Genomic DNA, 23,277 nt, shown 5'->3' on the forward strand with positions numbered 1-23,277 from the left:
AAAGAGAGTCCTCAGGAGAGAAGAAGTCATGGCTAGCATGGTGGCTCAGTGGTTAACACAGTCTTGCAGCACTGGGGTCCTGGGTTCAAATCCCACCAAGGACAACATCTGCATGGAGTTTGTATGTTCTCCTCGTGTTTGCGTGGGTTTTCTCCAGGTACTCCGGTTTCCTCCCACACTCCAAAGACATATTGATAGGGATTTTAGATTGTGAGCCCCAATAGGGACAGTATTGCCAATCTATGTAAAGTGCTGTGGAATTAATAGCGCTATATAAGTGAATAAACATTTTCCTTATGTATTGTACTGATTAACGATCCTAAGGGTCACCACTTTGATCCCGGACAAGTGGGGTCCTGCTCTTTAGAGGACTGTGGTTGCGTCCCCAGAAGCGGGGTATAATCTAGTTGGTCGGGGAGTCGTCTGTTCTTTCCTGGATACGAAAACCCTAAGAAATCCCCTGCGAGAGTGAAGGTCAGTAGGTCCTTGTCTGAGAGGGGTAGGTCCTGGCCTATAGCCCGAGCTGAGGAATGCTGTCGCATGTAGGGTTTCCAAAGCGCAAACTAATCCCTGTGAGTGGGACGGATAGGGTTAAAGTCTATTTGAATCGGTTTGTGACGTCAGACGGGAGAATGAGGGGCCTAGTGGTATCTAATAGAGCCCAGGTGCCAGGAAAGAGGTCGGCCGTTAAATTATATTTGGAAGTGGAGTCTGGAGGGAACCCCATCGGGAACAGAATCGGTGCCCGTGTTGTGCAAGTGAAGACAGATACTGTAAAGAAGAATAGTGAAGTTCGGTTGTTGAAAGATAATACTCTGGTGTGCACTTTATTGTCTCAGAGAAAGAATGGATTGAAGAATGGACTGTGGCGAAGTCATCCTTTTAGAGCAGCGGCGACTGTGAGGCAAGGGGTTACCGAGCGGCTGTGCTGCGGCCTGGCTGCCTCTGTATACATGACTACCACCGCCTGCCCCGTCCCCCCTCATACCCACCACTATAGGAGTGGAGCTGTACCATGAGAACAGCAGATCAGATAAGAAAATGTGCATCTGACCCAGTAGTAGTGTGACACCCTGGCAAAACCAGGTAGTCACAGAGGGTGTACAAATCTCTCTCAGGTACAAGACTCCATCCTCCTTGGCAGTCCAACACAAAACCCACACCCAGATGCACAACACCAGCCAGTAAAGCCTAGTCACCCCCCCATGACAATAGGGACATACCAGTGGGCGGGACCAGGCGGATGGGAGCGCCCACCTAGGGGTCCTGAGGGGTCAGGGCCGGGAACAAGAGAGTTAGTGAACTGACAGTTGAAGTGGAGGAGTGTGAAGTGTCAGCGGAGTCAGGAGTTGGGGCCCCTGGACTACCGGACTAGGTGGCAGACGGCAAGCAGTACCACAGGCGAAGGAGATCTGGTCGCGGGAGACCTTAAGTGGACGGGGGCAGGGTTGTAGCCCGCCGATGCCGACAGCGGGAATCCAGTCCGGAGGCCGTGAACAGTCGGGGTGCCTGGACCCTAGGAAGGTTTCAAGCCCCTTGTCAATTGACCAGCCGGGGACAAGGTTTCAGGCCTTGTTCCACAGTAAGCCCAGAGAGCGAAACGGAAGCCCAACGCAGGGGATAGGGTGTCCGCCAGAACCCACAGAGATCCGAAGGGTCAGATTTCGCGGGCCACAGCTCCCAACATACAAAGTATTGGGAATGGACTTCCCAGTTTCAAGCGGAGTCGTCCCATTGAAGACACAAACACTGAGTGCAGGAGGATGGGGCCCCTGTTTGCTACACCAGGGTGTGGCAACCGAGTACACCCGCCGGAGGCAACTGGTCACTGGCAATTTGGTTTACCACTGGACTCTGTGTGCAATTCTTTGGAACTGTGAGTACAACATCCATCCCCGGTCCAACCCTTAATGACACTCTCCGCAGCCACCACTCCACTCCACTTTATCTGGGCCCCTGGGACTACACCTCCCCTACCCGTGGAGGGGATTCCATCCTGCTGCCCTGCTCCATCAGCCCCGGGCGTCTCATCACCAGGCAGCAGCGGTGCTACCAACTCTCACCGCAACCCACGGGTGGCGTCACTGACAAACTATTCCCCTGTAAATACCCCCCTTCCTACGGTTGTGAGGACGGACAGCTGTACGAGCCCGGGTCCGGCTACAGCTCGAGCCACAGTAACGAACCCGGATCCGAGCAGCCCCTGCAGCGGCCCGGCCCCCGTCCGCAACAACCAGAGTAACACAAAATGTTGATGTTCCAGAATGTGATGACCGGATTGTACTTAAATAAATGTAGATTTTATTTTTTCAAAAATAAATGTGGCGAATCTCTCGGAGCAAAAAATAATATAAGACCCTTTCTTATTTTTGGGGAAACACGGTATTAAAACATAAGAAAAGTTGCATTGTTTGCAAACTAAGCAGTTTGTGGATTGCTAGCCATACAGGAAAACCCAGATAAGTGGCAATCACATCTGAAGGGGTAGATGTCACAGAAGCTTCTTTATCTGCATCATCATCATCACACTTTCCAGCACTCCCATTTTCTGAGAAATACAATGTCCTGTGAACACAAGACAAAGCAGAGATCTTGCGGTTTTTAACACTAGAAAACCCAACCTGATGGGGAAACAGCAACTTTTCATAGAAGGGGCAATCCCGCTAAATGTTACCAGCACTGAATTTGCCGCTTTCAGAATTTCACATAATTGGAAATATAAATGTCATTTTAAGAATTTGAGAAAACGAGATTATTTTTCTTTCAAATTTAGATACATGCAAACAAACACAAACATACATGTGAACCGAAAATAAAAGGCCAAAGCCAACGGGTAAAAGGGTGAAAGAGGTGCCTCGCTATAAGCTGGAAGAGTCACAAACAAAACAGCAGCTCTTACTGAAGAGGGCGCAGGTCATCCACATAAGACAAGGAAGGGCAGAAATCAAAAGTTACTGGGGCTCTCCTTTCCCTCCGATGTCCATAGACTTTAATAGACTCTAATCTGACAATTTACTTTGCTGAAAGTCAGATATGAGCTGATTTTTGCAAAGTGGATGGCGAGTACCAGAGGCAGGGAAAGAGTAAGACCCATGATGTCTGGCTCGCAGACCCATCGTGCGCGGCTCGTGGGACCCCTGATGTGCGGCTCGCGGGACCCCTGATGTCGGCTCGCGGGACCCCTGATGTGCGGCTCGCGGGACCCCTGATGTGCGGCTCGCGGGACCCCTGATGTGCGGCTCACGGACCCATGATGTGTGGCTCGCCGACTCATGATATGTGGTTCACAGACCCATGATGTGTGTCTTGTGGAGCCTCTGATGTGTGGCTCATGGACTCAATGTGTGGTTTGCAGAACCATAATGTGTGGCTCGCAAGCCCATGATATGTGGCTCGCAAGCCCATGATGTGTGGCTCGCAAGCCCATGATGTGTGGCTCGCAAGCCCATGATGTGTGGCTCGCAAGCCCATGATGTGTGGCTCGCAAGCCCATGATGTGTGGCTCGCAAGCCCATGATGTGTGGCTCGCAAGCCCATGATGCGTGGCTCCCCGACCCATGATGCGTGGCTCCCCGACCCATGATGTGTGGCTCCCTGACCCATGATGTGTGGCTCACAGTTATCTTCCAGCTTGGTGCATTATCCCCACGTCTAGCAAACAGCTGTGAAAAGAAGGTGTCCAGAAGGTGACTTTTTTGAGAAGCCCCATAAAGAAGAGCAGATCTGGATGTGCATATACTGCCTGGGGGGGGGCAGCGTGGAAATATATATATGTGGTAAGCTATAGATAGGAGGATACTGCCAGTAAAAGTGGTGCAATAGTGGGGCGAGAATGTTTGACGCAAGAATGCCAAATGAGGTGAGTATACTGCCTGTAAGGGAGGGGGGCACATGGTCTCGGTGTGCCTTCTGTGGGGATGACTTGGATGTCAATGTAGTAGTAATAGAAGACTCTGGTGTGTGTGTGTGTGTGTGTGTGTGTGTGTGTGTGTGTGTGTGTCAGGATGGAGGGGGGGACCTGGATCCTGATTGCAACCATCTCTCTGCGGAATGTGGCTGTCAAGATATGGATGGTTGGGGACCACCGGTATAGATCACATGACATTGATTTTTGTAAATGACAGACTCCCTTTATTTATACACTGATTGGTTGAAACCAGAGGCGACCTCTTCATGTCATGGTAAGAGCTGAAAACCATCTACATATAATCCCTCCCAAAATAACTTTTGCGTTTCTATACGATGGCTACATAGACAAGTAAGATTTCCATAACTACAGAACGCGCTGTATGAACCCTTCACACATTGCATCTTTCCATTAGAAACCAATTGTCAGTACGTGAGGGAATCTTTATTTTTAGATTCAGTAAGTATATAGAAGAAGCCTGGGTATGACAGGAGCGAAAGGAAACGCCACCCACACAACGTACTATGGCAGCACAAACCGTACAGCGAGCATCATCCATGATGGATTAGTCACTTTCCAGGACACACGATGCCGCACATGGTACACTCCATTATCAATGAAGCAGATCACAAAGAATATTACAGGGTGATATGTCTGCAACCACCTGATAAGTCTATTTTTTTTTCCTAAGTGCCTGGATTTCTTGGAAAAAAATATTTTTGCAATTTGATTTTATTAAAATGTTTGAACCATTTCGTTTCCACAGCCTTTAATCTTCACTGTACATGGCAGCATGCATAATGAGTCAACTGCAAATCCATCAGTGAACTCAATCATTCAAGAGGCTTTATAACTCTTAAGGGTACTTTACACGCTACGACATCGCTAGCGATCTAGAATTTCACATCGCTAACGAGATCGCTAGCGATGTCGCAGTGTGTAAAGTACCCTTTACCTTTCTTCTCCTGAACGCCTTCAAGCTGATTTAGGACCATATTGTAAATCCTCATATGCGCACTATAAGGATTCACAAGCCTGCAGTCACATGGCATCAAAGCAGACCTGAGACCCCCTTACCTGCACAACCCCATTAAGGCAAAAAAGACCATTAAAGTAAAGGGTACTTTACATGCTGCAACATCGCTAGCAATCTCGTTAGCGATGTGAAATTCTAGATCGCAAGTGCGATCTTTCGAGATCGCACATAGGTCATTTTACGCATGTGCGATCTCGAAAGATCGCACTTGCGATCTAGAATTTCACATCGCTAACAAGATCGCTAGCGATGTCGCAGTGTGTAAAGTACCCTTTATTCTTTAACCTCTTGGCACAAAATGACGTACATGCAAAATCTGTATTCAGTGAAGTCTTTCCCATTACTGAGATAGGAGAAGGCAGTTATTACTAATGAGATTCAATGTAGATAGCAGAGTGGAGGAGGGGGCAGAGTGGAGGAGGGGACAGAGTGGAGGAGGGGGCAGAGTGGAGGAGGGGGCAGAGTGGAGGAGGGGGCAGAGCTCTGCCTCCAGCTTCTCCCTCTGCCCCCAGCTCTTCCAAGCACCACCCTCTGGCCCCCCAGCACCACCCTCTGGCCCCCCAGCACCACCCTCTGGCCCCCAGCACCACCCTCTGCCTCCAGCTTTTTCCCCTGACCCACAGCTCCGCCCTCTGCCCCAAAGCTCCGCCCTCTGCCCCACAGCTCCTCCCTCTGCCCCCCAGCTCCTCCCTCTGCCTCCAGCTGCTCCTTCTGCCTCCAGCTCCTCCCTCTGCCTCCAGCTCCTCCCTCTGCCTCCAGCTCCTTCCTCTGCCTCCAGCTCCTTCCTCTGCCTCCAGCTGCTTCCTCTGCCTCCAGCTGCTTCCTCTGCCTCCAGCTGCTTCCTCTGCCCCACAGCTCCTCTCTCTGCCCCCCAGCTCCTCCCTCTGCCCCCCAGCTCCTCCCTCTGCCCCCCAGCTCCTCCCTCTGCCCCCCAGCTCCTCCCTCTGCCCCCCAGCTCCTCCCTCTGCCTCCAGCTCCTCCCTCTGCCTCCAGCTCCTCCCTCTGCCTCCAGCTCCTCCCTCTGCCTCCAGCTCCTCCCTCTGCCTCCAGCTCCTTCCTCTGCCTCCAGCTGCTTCCTCTGCCCCACAGCTCCTCCCTCTGCCCCCCAGCTCCTCCCTCTGCCCCCCAGCTCCTCCCTCTGCCCCCCAGCTCCTCCCTCTGCCCCCCAGCTCCTCCCTCTGCCTCCAGCTCCTCCCTCTGCCTCCAGCTCCTCCCTCTGCCTCCAGCTCCTCCCTCTGCCTCCAGCTCCTCCCTCTGCCTCCAGCTCCTCCCTTCTCCAGTCGTTAAAAACTAAATCTATATGCCAGAATTGTGTTTTTTGTGGTCTGCAGCGTCTCCAGTCTTGTCTCCCACTGAGCACATCTGAGACGTCATCGGTCTGCAATTGCAAAGGAGCTGCCGGCAGCGGATCATAACGATCTGCCCAAGTGCATTCAAAAGGCAGAACGTTCCACAGACCACCATTAATACCCTCACTAATAGCAGCCAAGGCTGCAAATGTAGGGATTTCTGAATATCTGTGATGTCTCCATTTAATGGAGGTCTTGCTGCATCGTGGCAGTGTATTAGTGTTTTTGGCCTGGGCAGTGTACATCTTCTGCCATTAGTCTGTGAGTTTTCGCTTAGCTTTTGGAGGATTTTTATTCCTCTTTGTGTAGCCATTTTATATATATATATATATATATATATATATATATATATATATATATATATATATATATACACACACATTTCTGAATATGGCGCTCATAGTTGATACTGAAAAGACATATTATAAAAATGTTGTTTCCATTTTTCATTATTTGCATATCATAAACATATCTATTCACCCTGTGATTTACATAACTCCCCATTTTTTCCCTTTTTATCTTGATGTCGCAATTTCAATGTTGAAAAGTATATATATATTTATATATATATATTTTATTTATATATATATATATATATATATATATACATATACATATACACACTTACACACACACACACACACACACTTGTATTCTGTCATAGCCAGGATGGACAGAGCAACAAAAACAAGGGAATATTATGTGCTACTATATACGGGGAGTGAGGTTTGGGAAGGCATCATATGGCAAGTAGTTTTATACATCTGCAAGTAGTAAAGCTTCATCCATTTTTTCTTCATATGACTACTCTCTAATGCAATACCAAACAAGAGGACAATTTTGCAGCGATTATGGGTCAGTAATAACAGCTCTATATTGCCATGTAAGTAGGCTGTAATTTTCAACACATAATCATTGATTGTGCCATTTTCTAAGAAGCCTCCCCAGTGCACTTTTCTTCCATGACGAATAAATCATACACCTGGTAATGTATATTATATATATACACACACATATATATAAACACTACATATATACACATATTATATATAGACTTGGCCCTATCTTGGATCTCCTCATACCTAACCGACTGAACTTTCAGCATCTCCCAATCTCACACCACTTCCTCATCTCGCCCCCTATCTGTCGGTGTCCCTCAAGGCTCAGTTCTTGGACCCCTCCTGTTCTCCATCTACACCTTTGGCCTGGGACAGCTCATAGAGTCCCACGGCTTTCAGTATCATCTCTATGCCGATGACACACAGATCTACCTCTCTGGACCCGACATTACCTCTCTACTAACCAAAATTCCACAATGTCTGTCTGCTATTTCATCCTTCTTCTCTGCGCCATTCCTAAAGCTTAACATGGACAAAACAGAATACATTGTCTTTCCTCCTCCTCACTCATCCCCTCCAAGAAGCCTTTCCATCAAACTTGATGGTTGCTCACTCACCCCAGTCTCACAAGCTCGTTGTCTTGGAGTAACCCTCGACTCTGCTCTATCCTTCAAGCCACACATCCAAGCCCTCTTCACCTCCTGCCAACTACAACTCAAAAATATCTCCCGGATCCATGCTTTCCTTAACCAAGAATCAGCAAAAACATTAGTGCATGCCTTCATCATCTCCCGCCTCGACTACTGCAACCTCCTGCTCTCTGGCCTCCCCTCCAACACTCTTGCACCCCCCTCCAATCTATCCTAAACTCTGCGGCCCGCTTAATACACCTCTCCCCTTGCTATTCCCCAGCCTCGCCACTCTGCCAATCCCTTCACTGGCTTTCCATCGCCCAACGACTCCAGTTCAAAACATTAACCATGACATATAAAACCATCCACAACCTGTCTCCTCCATACATCTGTGACCTAGTCTCCCGGTACCTACCCGCACGCAACCTCAGATCCTCACAAGATCTCCTTCTCTACTCCTCTCTTATCTTCTCTTCCCACAATCGCGTACAAGATTTCTCCCGTGCCTCCCCCATACTCTGGAACGCTCTACCTCAGCACATCAGACTCTCCCCTACCGTGGAAAGCTTCAAGACCTCACCTATTGTACCATCACCCATTCCCTATAGACTGTGAGCCCTCGCAGGCAGGGTCCTCTCTCCTCCTATACCAGTCTGTTTTGTACTGTTAATGATTGTTGTATGTATACCCTCTTTCACTGTAAAGCGCCAAGGAATAAATGGCGCTATAATAATAATAATATATATATATATTTTTTCATTTTATATATATATATATATATATATATATATTTATATATATATGTATGTATATCACTGTTTGTAATCAGGAGTGACCTGATACTATGACTACGGGTGATAGAGAATGTCATATTCCCTTCACCTTTCCTGAAGGTACCATCAGGTCATTATTAAAGGGAATATGTCAGCAGGTTTTTGCTACCGCATTTCAGAGCAGCATGATGTAGGCAAAGTGATTCTGAATCCAATGATGTATCACTTAGATCACTGGCTGCAGCCGTTCTGACACAATCTGCATTTTTAGGTTGAGCCATGTAGCAGAGCTGAGAGGTCCATCCCACCCATACCAGGGTCTCCATAGTGATTGAACATTGGCAGTGAGATGTTAATCAGAGGAGGGGACTTGTCAGACCGCCCAGCATGAGAGCTTGTGTCAGAGCAATGATAAGTCCTGCTGCTGAAACAAACATACCAACTAAAGCAAAGATCGACTGTGACAACACAGACATGCCTGAACTTTTTGTGTTATCCCTTACAGCATGCTGCCTTTAGCTTACATAGCAAAAATCTGCTAACAGATTCCCCTTAAGTGAATTACTCCTGTGTACAGCAAGACAAGCCTTAGGACTTGTGCACTCAGCATGGAGACTGTAAAGCTTCATACTACTGAGCCCTGTGCAAATTCTTATTAAGGAGCCATATGGATTTTGTGCGCCACTGTACAATGCTCCATTGGGTATCTAATATTTGAAACTGTTCTGTCCTGAAGGCATCAGCCGCCTTTTATGCTTTCTTAGGATGAGAAATGACTCCTATACTTAGCAAGACTATAACAGGTTAGAGACGAATAAGACAACAATGTTACACAGTGGGACACATTTGTCTTCTTGATTTCAAAGTATAAAAGGCTTCAGAACCTTCTCGTTCCAATAAAAGCTACTACAGAAAAGTGCCTGCTTTATCTCCTGGACTAAGATTCTGGTCCACAGGGAGATTTTAGCAAGAAACATTCTTAAAAGAACTCTATATTATAGAGCAGGGGTCCCCAACCTGTGGCTTGGGAGCCATATGTGACTTCCAGGCCCATGATGTGTGTGGTTCGCGGCTGTCTGCCGGCTTGGTGCATGAAACACCTATGAAACAACAAACAGCTATGAAGAGGAGGTGTCAAGATGGTGACTCTTGTGAAGAGCAGATCTGAATAGAGGTAAGGTACGAACCCCTGGATCTTGGTATTCTCATTATACTGGTAATGGGGTCTCTGGGTGTCACGACTGTGAGGGAGGCAGGAGCTAGATGTGGCTCGCGATTTTCTCTTAGAGCTGAATGTGGCTCGTCAACATCTTTCAGAGCTAGATGTGGCTTTCAAGGTCTCAAAGGTTGGGGACTTTTGCTACAGAGACACAAGGACTTGTGTGCTTCTAGACAATGATTCATTAAAGAGGATGCCCATAACTAAAGTGTTGAGGACCTATTGTTAGGATAAGTCATCAATATAAGACTGATGGGGGTCTGACATCTGTCACCCCTAACGATTAGCTGAAAACTGCACCTGTGGTGGCTGGACCTAGGATAAGTATAGGGTATAACAAAGCTTCCTCATGTTGACATGCTGACAGCAGGAATGTCCTCCAGAGATCTTGCCCATGAATTGAATGTTCATTTCTCTACTACCCGTCTCCAATGGCAATTCAGAGAATTTGGCAGTACATCCAACTGGCCTCACAATTGCAAACAAAGTGTAACCACCCCAACCCAGGACTGGTTTTCATTACCAAAGAAATTCTGCACAATCTGTCAGACACAGTCTGCTACTCATTGTCTTCATCGCGATGTCCACCTGACTGTTTGTCGTCCTAACCGTCTTTAGTGGGCAAATGCCCATATTTGATGGAGTCTAGCATGTTGGAAAAGTTCCCTCTCCATGTATGAATCCTGGTTTTCACTGTACAGGGCAGATGGCATATATGGCGTCATGTGGGTAAATGGTTTGTTGTGTATTGAGTGGCCCATGGTGGTGTTGGGGTTATGGTATGGACAGGCGTATGTTATATACAACAAACATAGGTGCATTTTATGGATGCCATTTTGAGTTACTGTGACGAGATTCTGAGGTCCACTGTTGTGCCATTCATCCATAACCATCACCTCATGATGCAGTGGACCAACATTTCACAGGGCACAATCAACAACCTGATCAACTCTATGAGATGTGTTCCACTGTGTGAGCCAGATGGTGGTCAACCAGATACTGACTGGTTTTCTGACCACACCCCATTCCCCTTCCCTGGACTTCCCACACTGTAGAACTACACATCTTAGAGTGGCCTTTTATGGTGTCCAGCCTAAGGCACACCTGTGCAATAATCATGCTGTCTACTCATCATCTTGATATGCCACACCCGTGAGGTGGGTGGATTATCTCGGCAAAGGAGAAGTGCTCACTAGCACAGATTTGGATAGATTTGCAAACAATATTTGAGAGAAAAAGGAACAAAGAAAAGGTTTTAGATCCTTCAGTACAGCTCATGAAAAATGGGAGCAACTACAAAAGTGTTGTGTTTAGAATTTTGTCCGGTATATATATATATATATATATATATATATATATTATATACACACACACACATACGGTACATATGTGCACACACAAATATACAGGGCTATTCTGCATGATTTGTGTAAAGTCCAGTAGAAGAAAACGTGTATGCCTCTGTTCAACATCATAATATCAAGGTACAATAAAACTCCATGCACCTCCTATATTACAGCTAGATACAAAAAATATCCATAATACAGTCTTGCCCAATTTCAGTCAATATGGCCACTCGTTTGGTTCTGTATATGGCTTCCGTGGGATTCTACTGGACAGACACTGAAATACACCCATCTGTAGCAGTTCTTGGTCTGTATTTTTTCATTGGAGGGCTCAGAGGGACTGATGACAATGAGACATGCAGACATCTGGCAGATGGTCGGCCTAAGGAACCAGCTGGGGGATGTACAGTGGATAAGTGCAACTAGAAGGAGCTTGGGGCTTTTTGCCTTCGTCGGACATTTCCCCGCGATGGCAGTCTGCATCCAGCTCCATTCCACTCTACATCAATGAAGAAATGTCAGCCATGATTCACTCTGCTTATATACATATTATATATTATATACATACATATACATACATACACACACACACACACACACACACACACACATATATACAATTATGTGGCTTCTGATGACAAACGGATCTTACCACAAGAGTCTTGAATGATGCAGTGACTCGAAGAACATCTTTGTGATCTGGATGTGCTTCCTAGAACAAGAAAAAAGAATCATTGCAATAGTTTAGTTTTTCCTATTGATGGGGAGAAGATAACGTGTAATACAACATGTGAACCGCTACCTTTACAAATAGAAAAACAGCGGAAATTCGATTTCACTTTCATACGTAACGGTTTTTCTGTATTTTGGACAGAAAAATCAGGGAATTCTGCATTTTTTAAAGCCCAATATTCCAGGGAAGCGTCAGTCTTCTAGTACCCCCCACCTAGTACCACTGTCAGTTTTCCCAAAAAGTTGTTTATGGATTATTTTCTATAACCAAGGAACGTTTACCAAATACAAAGAACACCTGAGTTATAAAATATTTAAATGATGACCATATCATATATATAAATATACTAACTGTAGTACCCGGCGTTGCCCGCGATAGTAACTGTCTCTCTGTCTCTCTCCCAGTCTCTGTGTGTGTCAGTCTCTGTGTGTCTCTGTATCAGTCTCTATATCAGCCTCTGTTTGTCTCTCTCTATGTCTGTCTTTCTGCATCTCTGTGTGTCTCTGTCTCTCTCTCTCTATCTCTGTGTGTCTGTGTCTGTCTCGTTCCAGGCCTGTCTCGTTCCAGGCCTGTCTCGTTCCAGGCCTGTCTCGTTCCAGGCCTGTCTCGTTCCAGGCCTGTCTCGTTCCAGGCCTGTCTCGTTCCAGGTCTGTCTCGTTCCAGGTCTGTCTCTGTCTCTTTCCCCATCCCTGTCTCTTTCCCTGTCTCTTTCCCCGTCCCTGTCTCTTTCCCTGTCTCTTTCCCCGTCCCTGTCTCTTTCCCTGTCTCTTTCCCCGTCCCTGTCTCTGTCTCTTTCCCCGTCTCTTTCCTGGTTTCTGTATTTTTCTCTCTCTTTCCCTGTCCGTCTCTCTTTCCCTGTCTGCCTGTCTATTTCCCGGTCTGTCCCAGTCTCTCTGTCTCTTTCCCTGTCTGTCTGTGTCTGTCTGCCTCTGTCTGTCTCTTTGACTGTGTCTCTCTCTCTCTTTCTGTCTCTCTCTATCAGATTCCCCACCGACATCTTATTACCTCACACATAATCTTCTTATACTAACAATTTATGTTGTTTTTATATATTAGGTTATAAATAAACAGACAACAAATGATATCATCACCATGTGCTTTAGAATCATGGGCAAGTTCATTTAAGTTTGTGATCCATATTATAAAGAAAAAAAATGTAAAAAAAGAAATTATGTTAGCTGTTTAAAACCTATCCAAGCAGTGCCTGAGGCATAGAGTTCCTCCTAAAAATAAAAGTTCAGACATGCTACTTATGTCTATGCCTACACGCAATCATCTTCATATATAAATCAGAACTGAAATGACCAAAAATCTCTGCAATCCAGACGCCAGTAATCATCTGATGTATGTACTTGACAATAGTCTGATTAGGTGGTGCTGATGCTACTGCTCATCTCTCTCTTTAGTTGATTAAAAAAAAGTTCCCCCAATAAAGCAGTCACAAAGAGTCATGAAGAAATCTACAGTATGTTACATCCATATTACACACATGTATTACATATGTCCTTGGCAGGGAAAGGCATATGTTAATTTTAATGGGTTGACTGGATTTCGTCTGTAACTCATATGCAGAACTATGCATTATCATGGTTACAGACTGCAAACAAACCCTGCAAAGTTTGATTCTATGCAGTGACTACCGGTGTTCTGCCAGGTATAAGGGAACTCCCAGCAAGTGCCACAACACACAGGGTACATCAGGAACACAATACAATGGTGTGTCCCGGTGTTAGGGAGAGGGGGGTGGGGTCACCTCCTAACTAGAGTTGAGCAGACTTGTAATAATCCGGGTCCGGCGGATCCGTCGTGGGTTGGAAAAGAAGTCCGGATCCGATCCGGACCCATGTATGGGGAGCGGATCCGGGACGAGAGAGAGGAGAGAGAGAGAGGAGAGAGAGAGAGGAGAGAGAGAGAAGAGATAGAGAGGAGATAGAGAGGAGAGAGAGAGAGGAGAGATAGAGAGGAGAGAGAGAGGAGAGAGAGAGGAAAGAGAGAGAGGAAAGAGAGAGAGGAAAGAGAGGAGAGAGAGGAGAGGCGAGAGAGAGGAGAGGAAAGAGAGGGAGGGAGAGAGAGGAGAGAGAGAGAGAGGAGAGAGAGAGAGGAGAGAGGAGAGAGAGAGGAGAGAGAAGAGAGAGAGAGGAGAGAGAAGAGAGAGAGAAGAGAGAGGAGAAAGAGGAGAGAGAGGAGAGAGAGAGGAGAGAGAGAGGAGAGAGGGAGGAGAGAGGGAGGAGAGAGGGAGGAGAGAGGGAGGAGGGAGGGAGGAGAGAGGGAGGAGAGAGGGAGGAGAGAGGTAGGAGAGAGGTAGGAGAGAGAGAGAGGAGAGAGGGAGAGGAGAGAGGGAGGAGAGAGGGAGGAGAGAGGGAGGAGAGAGGGAGGAGAGAGGGAGGAGAGAGGGAGGAGAGAGGTAGGAGAGAGAGAGAGAGAGGAGAGAGGGAGGAGAGAGGGAGGAGAGAGGGAGGAGAGAGAGAAAAAAAATCCCGGATCTTACAGCCGGATTCCCGCGTCCGGGTCGGACCCGGATCGGACGCTGAAACCGCGCAGATTTTTACAGTTCGGGTCCACTCAACACTACTCCTAACACTCAACTGAGGTTGATCACCGCACTCCCTAATGTCCCTATACAGGTCCTTCCCCCATCACCGATCACATGCCTCGGCCCTAATTAACCCTAAACATACCCTGGCTAGTGAGGGCCAAAGAGACACTAGTCTCACTATTATGTGGCGCCCTGGACAAGCCAGGGGCCACAGAGCACAACACCCACAGCACCCCACACTCCCAGCAGGCACACCAAGGTCAGACAAAAACCCTTGTTGCCTTCCTCCAGGGGCTGATGATCACACCAGGGGGTGGGCCAGGCGGTTGGTCCCGCCCACCGAGGAGTTCCCAGTCCTGGAGGCGGGAAAAACAGACAGTCTAGTTTTGACAGTGAAAGTGAAAGGAGGAAAGTGTGGTAGTGGAGCAACTAACTGACGGCGTCCGGGTGTGTGGCCCGGGCGGTACAGCAAGGTTGGCAGACGGTGGTGACCGTCTGCAGGAGTGGCCTATCGGAGTTACTGAAAGGACAGTGGATGGGAGGTGGCCCGGCGGTACCGGACCGGTACACAAAGAGAAGCCAGCCCCATCTGGCAGGGGCTTGCGGACCCCGGCAAGGCTAGGAGTCGCCGTGAATTTGCCGAATCCGTTAGTGAAGGGGACCCTCCTGGGTCTCCAAACAGCTAAGTCCCGACAGAAGGCAACAGTCCAACCAGAATAGGGAAACACCGCCACCGCCAAGGCAACCGTTTCTCAGGGCCAGAGCCTGCGGGCAAGAAGAGGGCTCCTCCAGCCCACATCCAAGCTGGGGAGCGGGTTACCGATGGGGACCCATCGGAACCAACAACCGTACACAGGTGCAGGGAAAGGCAGTCACCATCAACCTGCAGGGAGTAACAACACCGCAGCCATCTGTGGGACCCGTCCATCCAGCCGAGTGTTTTACCAAGAACTGTGTCTTCATCATTGGGCTGAGTGAGTACCACAGTGCCGTGTGGCACAGCGCTGCCCCTGTGACCCTGCACCTCTCCAGGCCCCGTAACCCGCCTGCCATCGCACCCCTACCCCATCACCGGGCCCCGGGACAACCAACCCCCTACCCACGGAGGGGAGAACTAACAACAAAGCTGCTCCCAGTCACCGCTCCCGGGATCCCCGTCTAGAGCAGCGGTGGTGTCACCAAAATCACCACAACCGTGGGTGGCATCACGGACAATAATCAAATCCCCACACTCAAACCGCCCCCTTTTCACTCACGGGCAAGGAGCGCCGCTCGAGTCCCCGGGATCCGGCCCACTGCTCGAGCCACCACCGAGCAGCAGCAGCGGCCGGACCCGAGCAGTGGGAGAGCGCAGCGTCCCCTCCTCCGCCCGCGACAACTTGGCGTCACGAACAGGATCTTACCGTTCTGCCGTTGGGTAGAGGTGCGCCTTGTTATAGCCGGAGACGTCCGGCTGAAAATTTGCAGAAGCCGCCATCTTTGGCGCGAAGAATTCCCGCTCAAGCGTCTCCTCGAGTAGTGGAGGCGCGAAGGCCAAAACCCCGCCCCGATAGAGGAGGAGCCGGAAAGAGACTAAGGGGGACAGAAACAAGATGTCTGCGCCCGACGGAGCCGCTGGAAGAGTGGCGGACGCAGCCGCGGAAGCACCCGCAGATGAGAACGGGCCTGCCCAAGTCCCGGCCGCGCTGGCGGGGGGCGCCGCGGCCCCAGCTCTCGCTCAGGTGATGCCGTTCTCCTTGCCCTATGTGCCCGGGGCTGCCTGGCTACCGCAGTACGATGGGAAACCTGATGCCTTGCAGGTTTTCCGGAAGAAGCTTAGTCCGCTACTGGAATTGTACCCCCTGACTGACAAGCAACGTGCAGCGCTAGTGCTGGGGCAGCTAACCGGCGCGGCTGAGCAGGAGGCGGAGACCTGGGCCGAGGGAGACCGGTCCTCTGTAGCCACCATCTTTGAGAAGCTGCAGACTGCGTTTGAGACCCGTACCGAGGCGGAGTTGCGGATGCAGTTCTATCAATGCCGGCAACGGCCCACAGATAGCATTCGGGACTATGCCCTGCGCCTGCAAACCGTACTCCGCACACTGAAGCGGGTGGACACCATCAACAGTGCGGACAGTAACAAAATGTTAAGTGAGCAGTTTGTGCAGGGGATGAGGTCCTCCGAGGACCGCAAACAGCTTCGGATGTGGGCCCTGGAACACCCTGATGTGGACTTTGCCGTATTAAAGGAACGGGCCATCAAAGCTTTGCAACCCCCCGCACTTGAACCTCCTGAGCCAGCCCCGTGGCCGGTGGAGACTGCTCCCGTTGTGGTGGCCCCTACCCCATCAGCACCTCCAGTGCCTGCCACCCCAAGCGGAATGATGGAAGAGCTTGCTGCTCAAGTTCGCCGCATGGATGGGGACCTCGCTAAGATCCTCGCCGCAATCCAGCCTCAAACTAGATCCCAGGCCCCGGTGAAGATGCAGCTCGCCGACAGCCCTGAGGACGTTCCCTGGATGCAGCGGAGAAGGGCTAATGATTCGCGGAATAGACCCCCGATCTGTTACAAGTGCAGCAAGCCCGGCCATTACTTCCGACAGTGCCCGTTAAGCGAGCAACCCCTGGGGCCACGGGCCAATCCTCAGGAGTAGAACCCCATGGCCCCCCAGACTGGCGGGGACCGGTATATCGGGGCCCGGCCCATCATCCCCGTGGCTGTGGATGGCATACCGGTGATGGCTCTCCTGGACACTGGATCACAGGTAACCACCATACCATACACACTGTATCAACGGTATTGGGGAAAAGACGAGCTGGCTCCCCCAGATGCCAGTATGACATTGATTGCTGCTGATGGACTCCCACTGACCAAAGTGGGGTACAAACAAGTGGCCATGACTGTGGGGCGAGCTGAACTGCAACACCAGGGTATGATTGTGATAATGAATGAACCCAGTGATCATAACCCGAAGGTAGTGCTAGGGACCAACGTGATGGAGCACTGTATGAGTGACGTGCTGACCCTACTGCAGCAGCTGGCCGCCACGGCGGCGGGGAGCCGACAAAGAGCTGTGCAGCGTGAGATCCGAGCCTTAATGTACCGCCAACATGTGAACTCGACAGGAGGAGAGATTGGTGGGGTGAGAGTGATGGATGTTGCCCCTTTGATTGTGCCTCCCAGGAGCGAGATGATGATTTGGTGTAGGGCAGCGGTAGGGCCCCAGGGGCGTGACTACCCTGCCATGATAGAGCCCATGCCCTCTGAACACTGGCCCACAGTAATGGCCGCCCGAGGGGTGGTGGATGTAAAGAAGGGGAGAGTGCCCGTGAGGGTGCTGAACTGCGAGGAGGAAGAAGTCAGGTTTCCCCGGTACGCTACCCTTGCCAAGCTGTTCACCCTGGTTCCCCACACCATCCACGAGGCCAGTCCCCCAACCTCACCACCTGCTGCCAGCACTCACCCATCCCAAGGGGAGTTAGATGAGTGGTGTCGACAACTACACGTAGGCACGGACGATACACCCACACATCACGAAGAAGGGGTATATCGGGTGGTACGGGAGTATGAGCAGGTTTTTAGCAAACATCCCCTAGACTTTGGCCAGATTAAAGGGGTTCAACACCATATCCCTACCGGTGAGCATCCCCCTATCAAAGAGAGGTACAGGCCTATTCCCCCTGCACACTACCAATGTGCCAAGGACATGTTGAGGAACATGAAGGAGGCAGGGGTTATTAAGGACAGTTGTAGTCCCTGGGCCGCCCCGTTGGTACTGGTTAAGAAAAAGGATGGCACCATGCGGATGTGTGTGGATTACCGGAAAATTAACCAGATAACACATAAGGACGCTTACCCTCTGCCCCGCATTGAGGAATCTCTGGCTGCGCTGAGAACCGCTAACTACTTTTCCACCCTCGACCTCACCAGTGGGTACTGGCAGGTAGCTGTGGCACCAGAAGACCGGGAGAAGACTGCATTTGCTACCCCTATGGGGCTCTGTGAATTTAATAGCATGCAGTTTGGGCTGTGCAATGTCCCTGGAACCTTCCAACGGCTGATGGAATGCTGTCTGGGGCATCTAAACTTTCAGACCGTCCTGCTGTACTTAGATGATGTGATTGTGTACTCCCAAACGTATGAAGCCCTCCTGGAGCACCTAGCCGAGGTGTTCGCGTCCCTTGCCAAATATGGGATGAAGTTGAAGCCCTCAAAGTGTCATCTGCTGAAACCCAAAGTGCAGTACCTAGGGCACGTTGTCGGTGCAGAGGGTGTCGCCCCTGACCCTGAAAAAATCACCGCCATTCAGGACTGTCCGAGGCCGACCACGGTGAAGGAGGTGAGGCAGTTCCTGGGCCTGGTAGGGTATTACCGCTGCTTCATCAAGGGGTACACGAAGATGGCTGCCCCCATGCAAGACCTCCTCGTGGGACAGACCAAAGGTGGTAGACCCCTAGGAGCCCCATTGGTGTGGGAGGACAGGCATGAGGAATCATTCCGTCAGCTGAGAGCGGCCTTGACTGGAGAGGAGATCCTAGCATACCCTGATTACAACCATCCCTTCATCCTTTACACCGATGCCAGCAATGTAGGCTTAGGGGCAGTCCTATCCCAGGTCCAAGATGGGAAAGAAAAGGTGATTGCTTATGCTAGCCGAAGGCTTCGACCCACTGAGAGGAACCCCGAGAACTACAGCTCTTTTAAGCTTGAACTCCTGGCGCTGGTGTGTGCTATCACCGAGCGGTTCCGCCATTACCTGGCAGCGGCTAAGTTCACCGCCTTCACCGATAACAACCCGCTAACTCACCTGGACACCGCCAAGCTGGGCGCGTTGGAACAGTGGTGGGTGGCTAGGCTAGCCAACTACGATTTCACCATCAAGTACAGGGCCGGCCGTGCCAATGTTAATGCCGATGCGCTCTCTCGGATGCCCCACTTGTTGGACGAAGGGCCTGAGGATGACTACCTCGAAGAGATTGAGTTACCTGCATTTCATCAGCCACCGACTGAGAAGGTCCATGTCTATCAACAACGGGTAAACCTGGACCCGCTGCCCAGCCAGGAGTAGCAAGAAGCTCAGGACCAGGCACCCGCTGTTCACTTAGTCAAGATCTTGGTGGAACAGGGCGCTGCTGGAATGGACCCTGCCGCCCCTGCTGAGGCCCAACGCCTGTGGCGAGAGCGGACCTGGCTGTGTCTACACCAAGGGAAGTTGTACCGTGAGCTGATTAACCCGAAGACTCATGAGAAAATCCGCCAGTTGGTGATTCCCCAGGCTAACGTGCCCACCGTCCTACAAGCATACCATGATGGTGCTGGACACTTCAGATGGAAGAAGCTGGAAATGCTGTTGAGAGAGCGGTTCTATTGGAGTGGAATGCGGGAATCTGTAGAGGCCTGGTGCCGAGAGTGTGGCCCTTGCATGCTGAGAAGGAAGGACGAGGCCAGCCAGAAGGCGCCCCTACACCCGATTGTTACACATCAACCGCTGGAGCTGGTAGCCCTGGACCATGTAAAGCTCACCCCCAGCCGAAGTGGGTACACCTACGCTCTAACCATCGTAGACCCACTACTCAAGGTTCATGGTGGTTGTCCCAGTCAAAGACCTAACTGGCCGTACCGCCGCTAGAGCATTCCAGGCTTATTTCTGCCGGCCGCATGGATACCCTGAGAAGGTGCTTACTGACCAAGGCCCAGCCTTTGAAGCGGAGGTGTTCCATGAATTCTGTCAGTTGTATGGCTGCAAGAAGATCCGGACCACGCCTTACCATGCCCAAACTAACGGCATGTGTGAAAAGATGAACCACCTGGTCCTGGGTCCTGGCTAGAAGAGCGGAACCTGTGGCCGGAGAAGCTACCTGACTTGGTTGATATGTACAACAATATCCCTTTCAGCTCCACGAAGTGCACCCCAGCCTACCTGATGAGAGCTCGCCCCGGCCGGCTACCGGTGGATCTGGACATGGGATTGGAAGCCCCAGAAACACTCCCTTCGACAGCTGAATGGGACGCTCGGCGGAGGGTGCAGTACCGACAGATTCAGGAATATGTTGAGAAGAACTTGAGTCGAAGTCGGGAGCAACAGGAGCAGCGCTTCAACCAGAAGGCGTCTGCTGGCCCTTTCCAACCTGGAGATGTGTTGCTGAAGCGAAAAAGAAGGACCCACAAGCTGGATGATCAGTGGGAGCAAACCCCATATGTCATACAGCCCACCGGATGGGAAGATGGGAAGGCTTACCAGATCAGTCGTGACCAAGGGGGCACTCTGGCCACGGTTTCCCGGGACCATCTAAAGAGGTGCCCACCAGCATTGAGAACAATGGCTGAAGTTCCGGTTCCCAAACCAGCGGAGAAGGCAAAAGAGGTAATCCACACCGTGATGAGTGACTTCCAAGCGGATTGGCCCACACAGAATGGCGCAGTGATTCTTCCAGTGATACTGTTCCCACAACCCGTGGATGAAGAAGTGATGGAAGTGGTCGACCATGAGCCAGTGCCCAGGGATGAACCTGTACCCAGCTCCCCTATGCCTCCGCCTGCCCCACACGATAGCAGGGAGGAGGAACTGATTGTTCCCCTTGCCCCACTACCTGTCCCCACTGACACTGGACCCCGGAGGTCCACTCGTCCCAACCTAGGTAGACCCCCACTTAGGTACCGGGAAACTGTTCTTTAAAAGGAAGGGGGGGGGGGAGTGTGTGTGTTTAAGAAAGTACTGTTGGAAAGTTTTGAAAGTTTCTGCAAAAATGATAAGAAATGATTAACCGACGAAGTCACCTGATTTGAAGCCCTGATTGAAACCGGTTGTTACCGGCACCGTTGTCCCCGTGGGGACCGTTCCAAAAGTTGCATAAAGGACTCTTTATGAACAGGCCCGAGAACTTGCAGGGCAACCACAAACGTTAGTGGCATGTAAATAATGTTTGTTATGGCTTCCTACCGTTGCCGCCTCCGGAGAGGCAGATTGGAGGAAGGGCCCGCAGTGGAGCAGGCTGGGGCCCAGCCACCACCGGAACTGGTGGCAATCCTCTGGGGGTTTCAGGGGTTCCCCATGGACGTGGGTCCCCTGAAAAGGACAGAACCCGCTCGGGCAACTTGTGCAGGACTGGGGTCAAGGGGTGCTGCCTATTTGCTTAGGGGTAGTATCAGGGCCAGGTTGCTTGGGTGGGAGAGAGCGGAAGCCGTAACCATTTGAAACCGTTTAAGTAAGAGTACCTCCCGATGTGGGAAGATGTTATTATAATTGTAAATATGTTTACCGTTTTACCATTTTTCTATTTTACAGTTGGTGAAAATAAAACCGGTGATGGACGGGCAGCCCTTGGACGGTCTGCATTTAACTAAGGGGGAAGGTGGTGCCCTGGACAAGCCAGGGGCCACAGAGCACAACACCCACAGCACCCCACACTCCCAGCAGGCACACCGAGGTCAGACAAAAACCCTTGTTGCCTTCCTCCAGGGGCTGATGATCACACCAGGGGGTGGGCCAGGTGGTTGGTCCCGCCCACCGAGGAGATCACAGTCCTGGAGGCGGGAAAAACAGACAGTCTAGTTTTGACAGTGAAAGTGGAAGGAGGAAAGTGTGATAGTGGAGCAACTAACTGACGGCGTCCGGGTGTGTGGCCCGGGCGGTACAGCAAGGTTGGCAGACGGTGGTGACCGTCTGCAGGAGTGGCCTATCGGAGTTACTGTAAGGACAGTGGACGGACGGTGGCCCGGCGGTACCGGACCGGTACACGAAGAGAAGCCAGCCCCATCTGGAAGGGGCTTGTGGACCCCGGCAAGGCTAGGAGTCACCGTGAATTTGCCGAATCCGTTAGTGAAGGGGACCTCCTGGGTCTCCAAACAGCTAAGTCCCGACAGAAGGCAACAGTCCAACCAGAATAGGGAAACACCGCCACCGCCAAGGCAACCGTTTCTCAGGGCCAGAGCCTGCGGGCAAGAAGAGGGCTCCTCCAGCCCACATCCAAGCTGGGGAGCGGGTTACCGGTGGGGACCCATCGGAACCAACAACCGTACACAGGTGCAGGGAAAGGCAGTCACCATCAACCTGCAGGGAGTAACAACACCGCAGCCGTCTGTGGGACCCAGCCATCCAGCCGAGTGTTTTACCGAGAACTGTGTCTTCATCATTGGGTTGAGTGAGTACCACAGTGCCGTGCGGCACAGCGCTGCCCCTGCGACCCTGCACCTCTCCAGGCCCCGTAACCCGCCTGCCATCGCACCCCTACCCCATCACTGGGCCCCGGGACAACCAACCCCCTACCCACGGAGGGGAGAACTAACAACAAAGCTGCTCCCAGTCATCGCTCCTGGGATCCCCGTCTAGAGCAGCGGTGGTGTCACCAAAATCACCACAACCGTGGGTGGCGTCACGGACAATAATCAAATCCCCACACTCAAACCCCACCCTTTTCACTCACGGGCGAGGAGCGCCGCTCGAGTCCCCGGGATCCGGCCCACCACTCGAGCCACCACCGAGCAGCAGCAGCGGCCGGACCCGAGCAGTGGGAGAGCGCAGCGTCCCCTCCTCCGCCCGCGACAATTACAATAAGACAACACAAGGTAAGAAAGACAAACAGGTGGTGAAAAAAACACTTAAAACTTCTCAGCAACAACTGAAGCAACACCTCAGCTTTCTCAAGAGACTGGTTCCTTCCAAGAGGACAGCAAAAAAAATGAGGTATATAAGACATGGAGTGGACTGAGGAGTGGATATTTACAGTGGAAGGGAATGGCTGCATCTGAGGTTACAACTACCTTGTTAGATCACTGCAGGATAGTAAGGAACCTTAACCTCTTCAGTGTCAGATGGAATTAAAAATGATCCAACTAAGGGTAAATGGGTCTGAATTGGATCTGCGATCAACAATACGCTATGACCTTCTGGTCTCCCAGATTATTATTATTTATTATTATAGTGCCAT

General features: G+C 50.7%; 1 protein-coding gene across 3 annotated transcripts in view; it reads right to left on the reverse strand.

Annotated features, from left to right (window-relative positions):
* Window positions 1-23,277, reverse strand: part of ARHGEF6 (Rac/Cdc42 guanine nucleotide exchange factor 6) — a 210,417-nt gene that overhangs the window by 73,249 nt on the left and 113,891 nt on the right. For all 3 annotated transcript variants that reach the window (XM_075323761.1, XM_075323760.1, XM_075323762.1), the window contains exon 11: window positions 11,754-11,813. In XM_075323761.1, the coding sequence (XP_075179876.1) occupies window positions 11,754-11,813 (60 nt within the window). The remainder of the gene's footprint in view (window positions 1-11,753; window positions 11,814-23,277) is intronic.

Source organism: Anomaloglossus baeobatrachus, chromosome 9 (assembly GCF_048569485.1).
Source record: "Anomaloglossus baeobatrachus isolate aAnoBae1 chromosome 9, aAnoBae1.hap1, whole genome shotgun sequence".
Taxonomy (NCBI): domain Eukaryota; kingdom Metazoa; phylum Chordata; class Amphibia; order Anura; family Aromobatidae; genus Anomaloglossus; species Anomaloglossus baeobatrachus.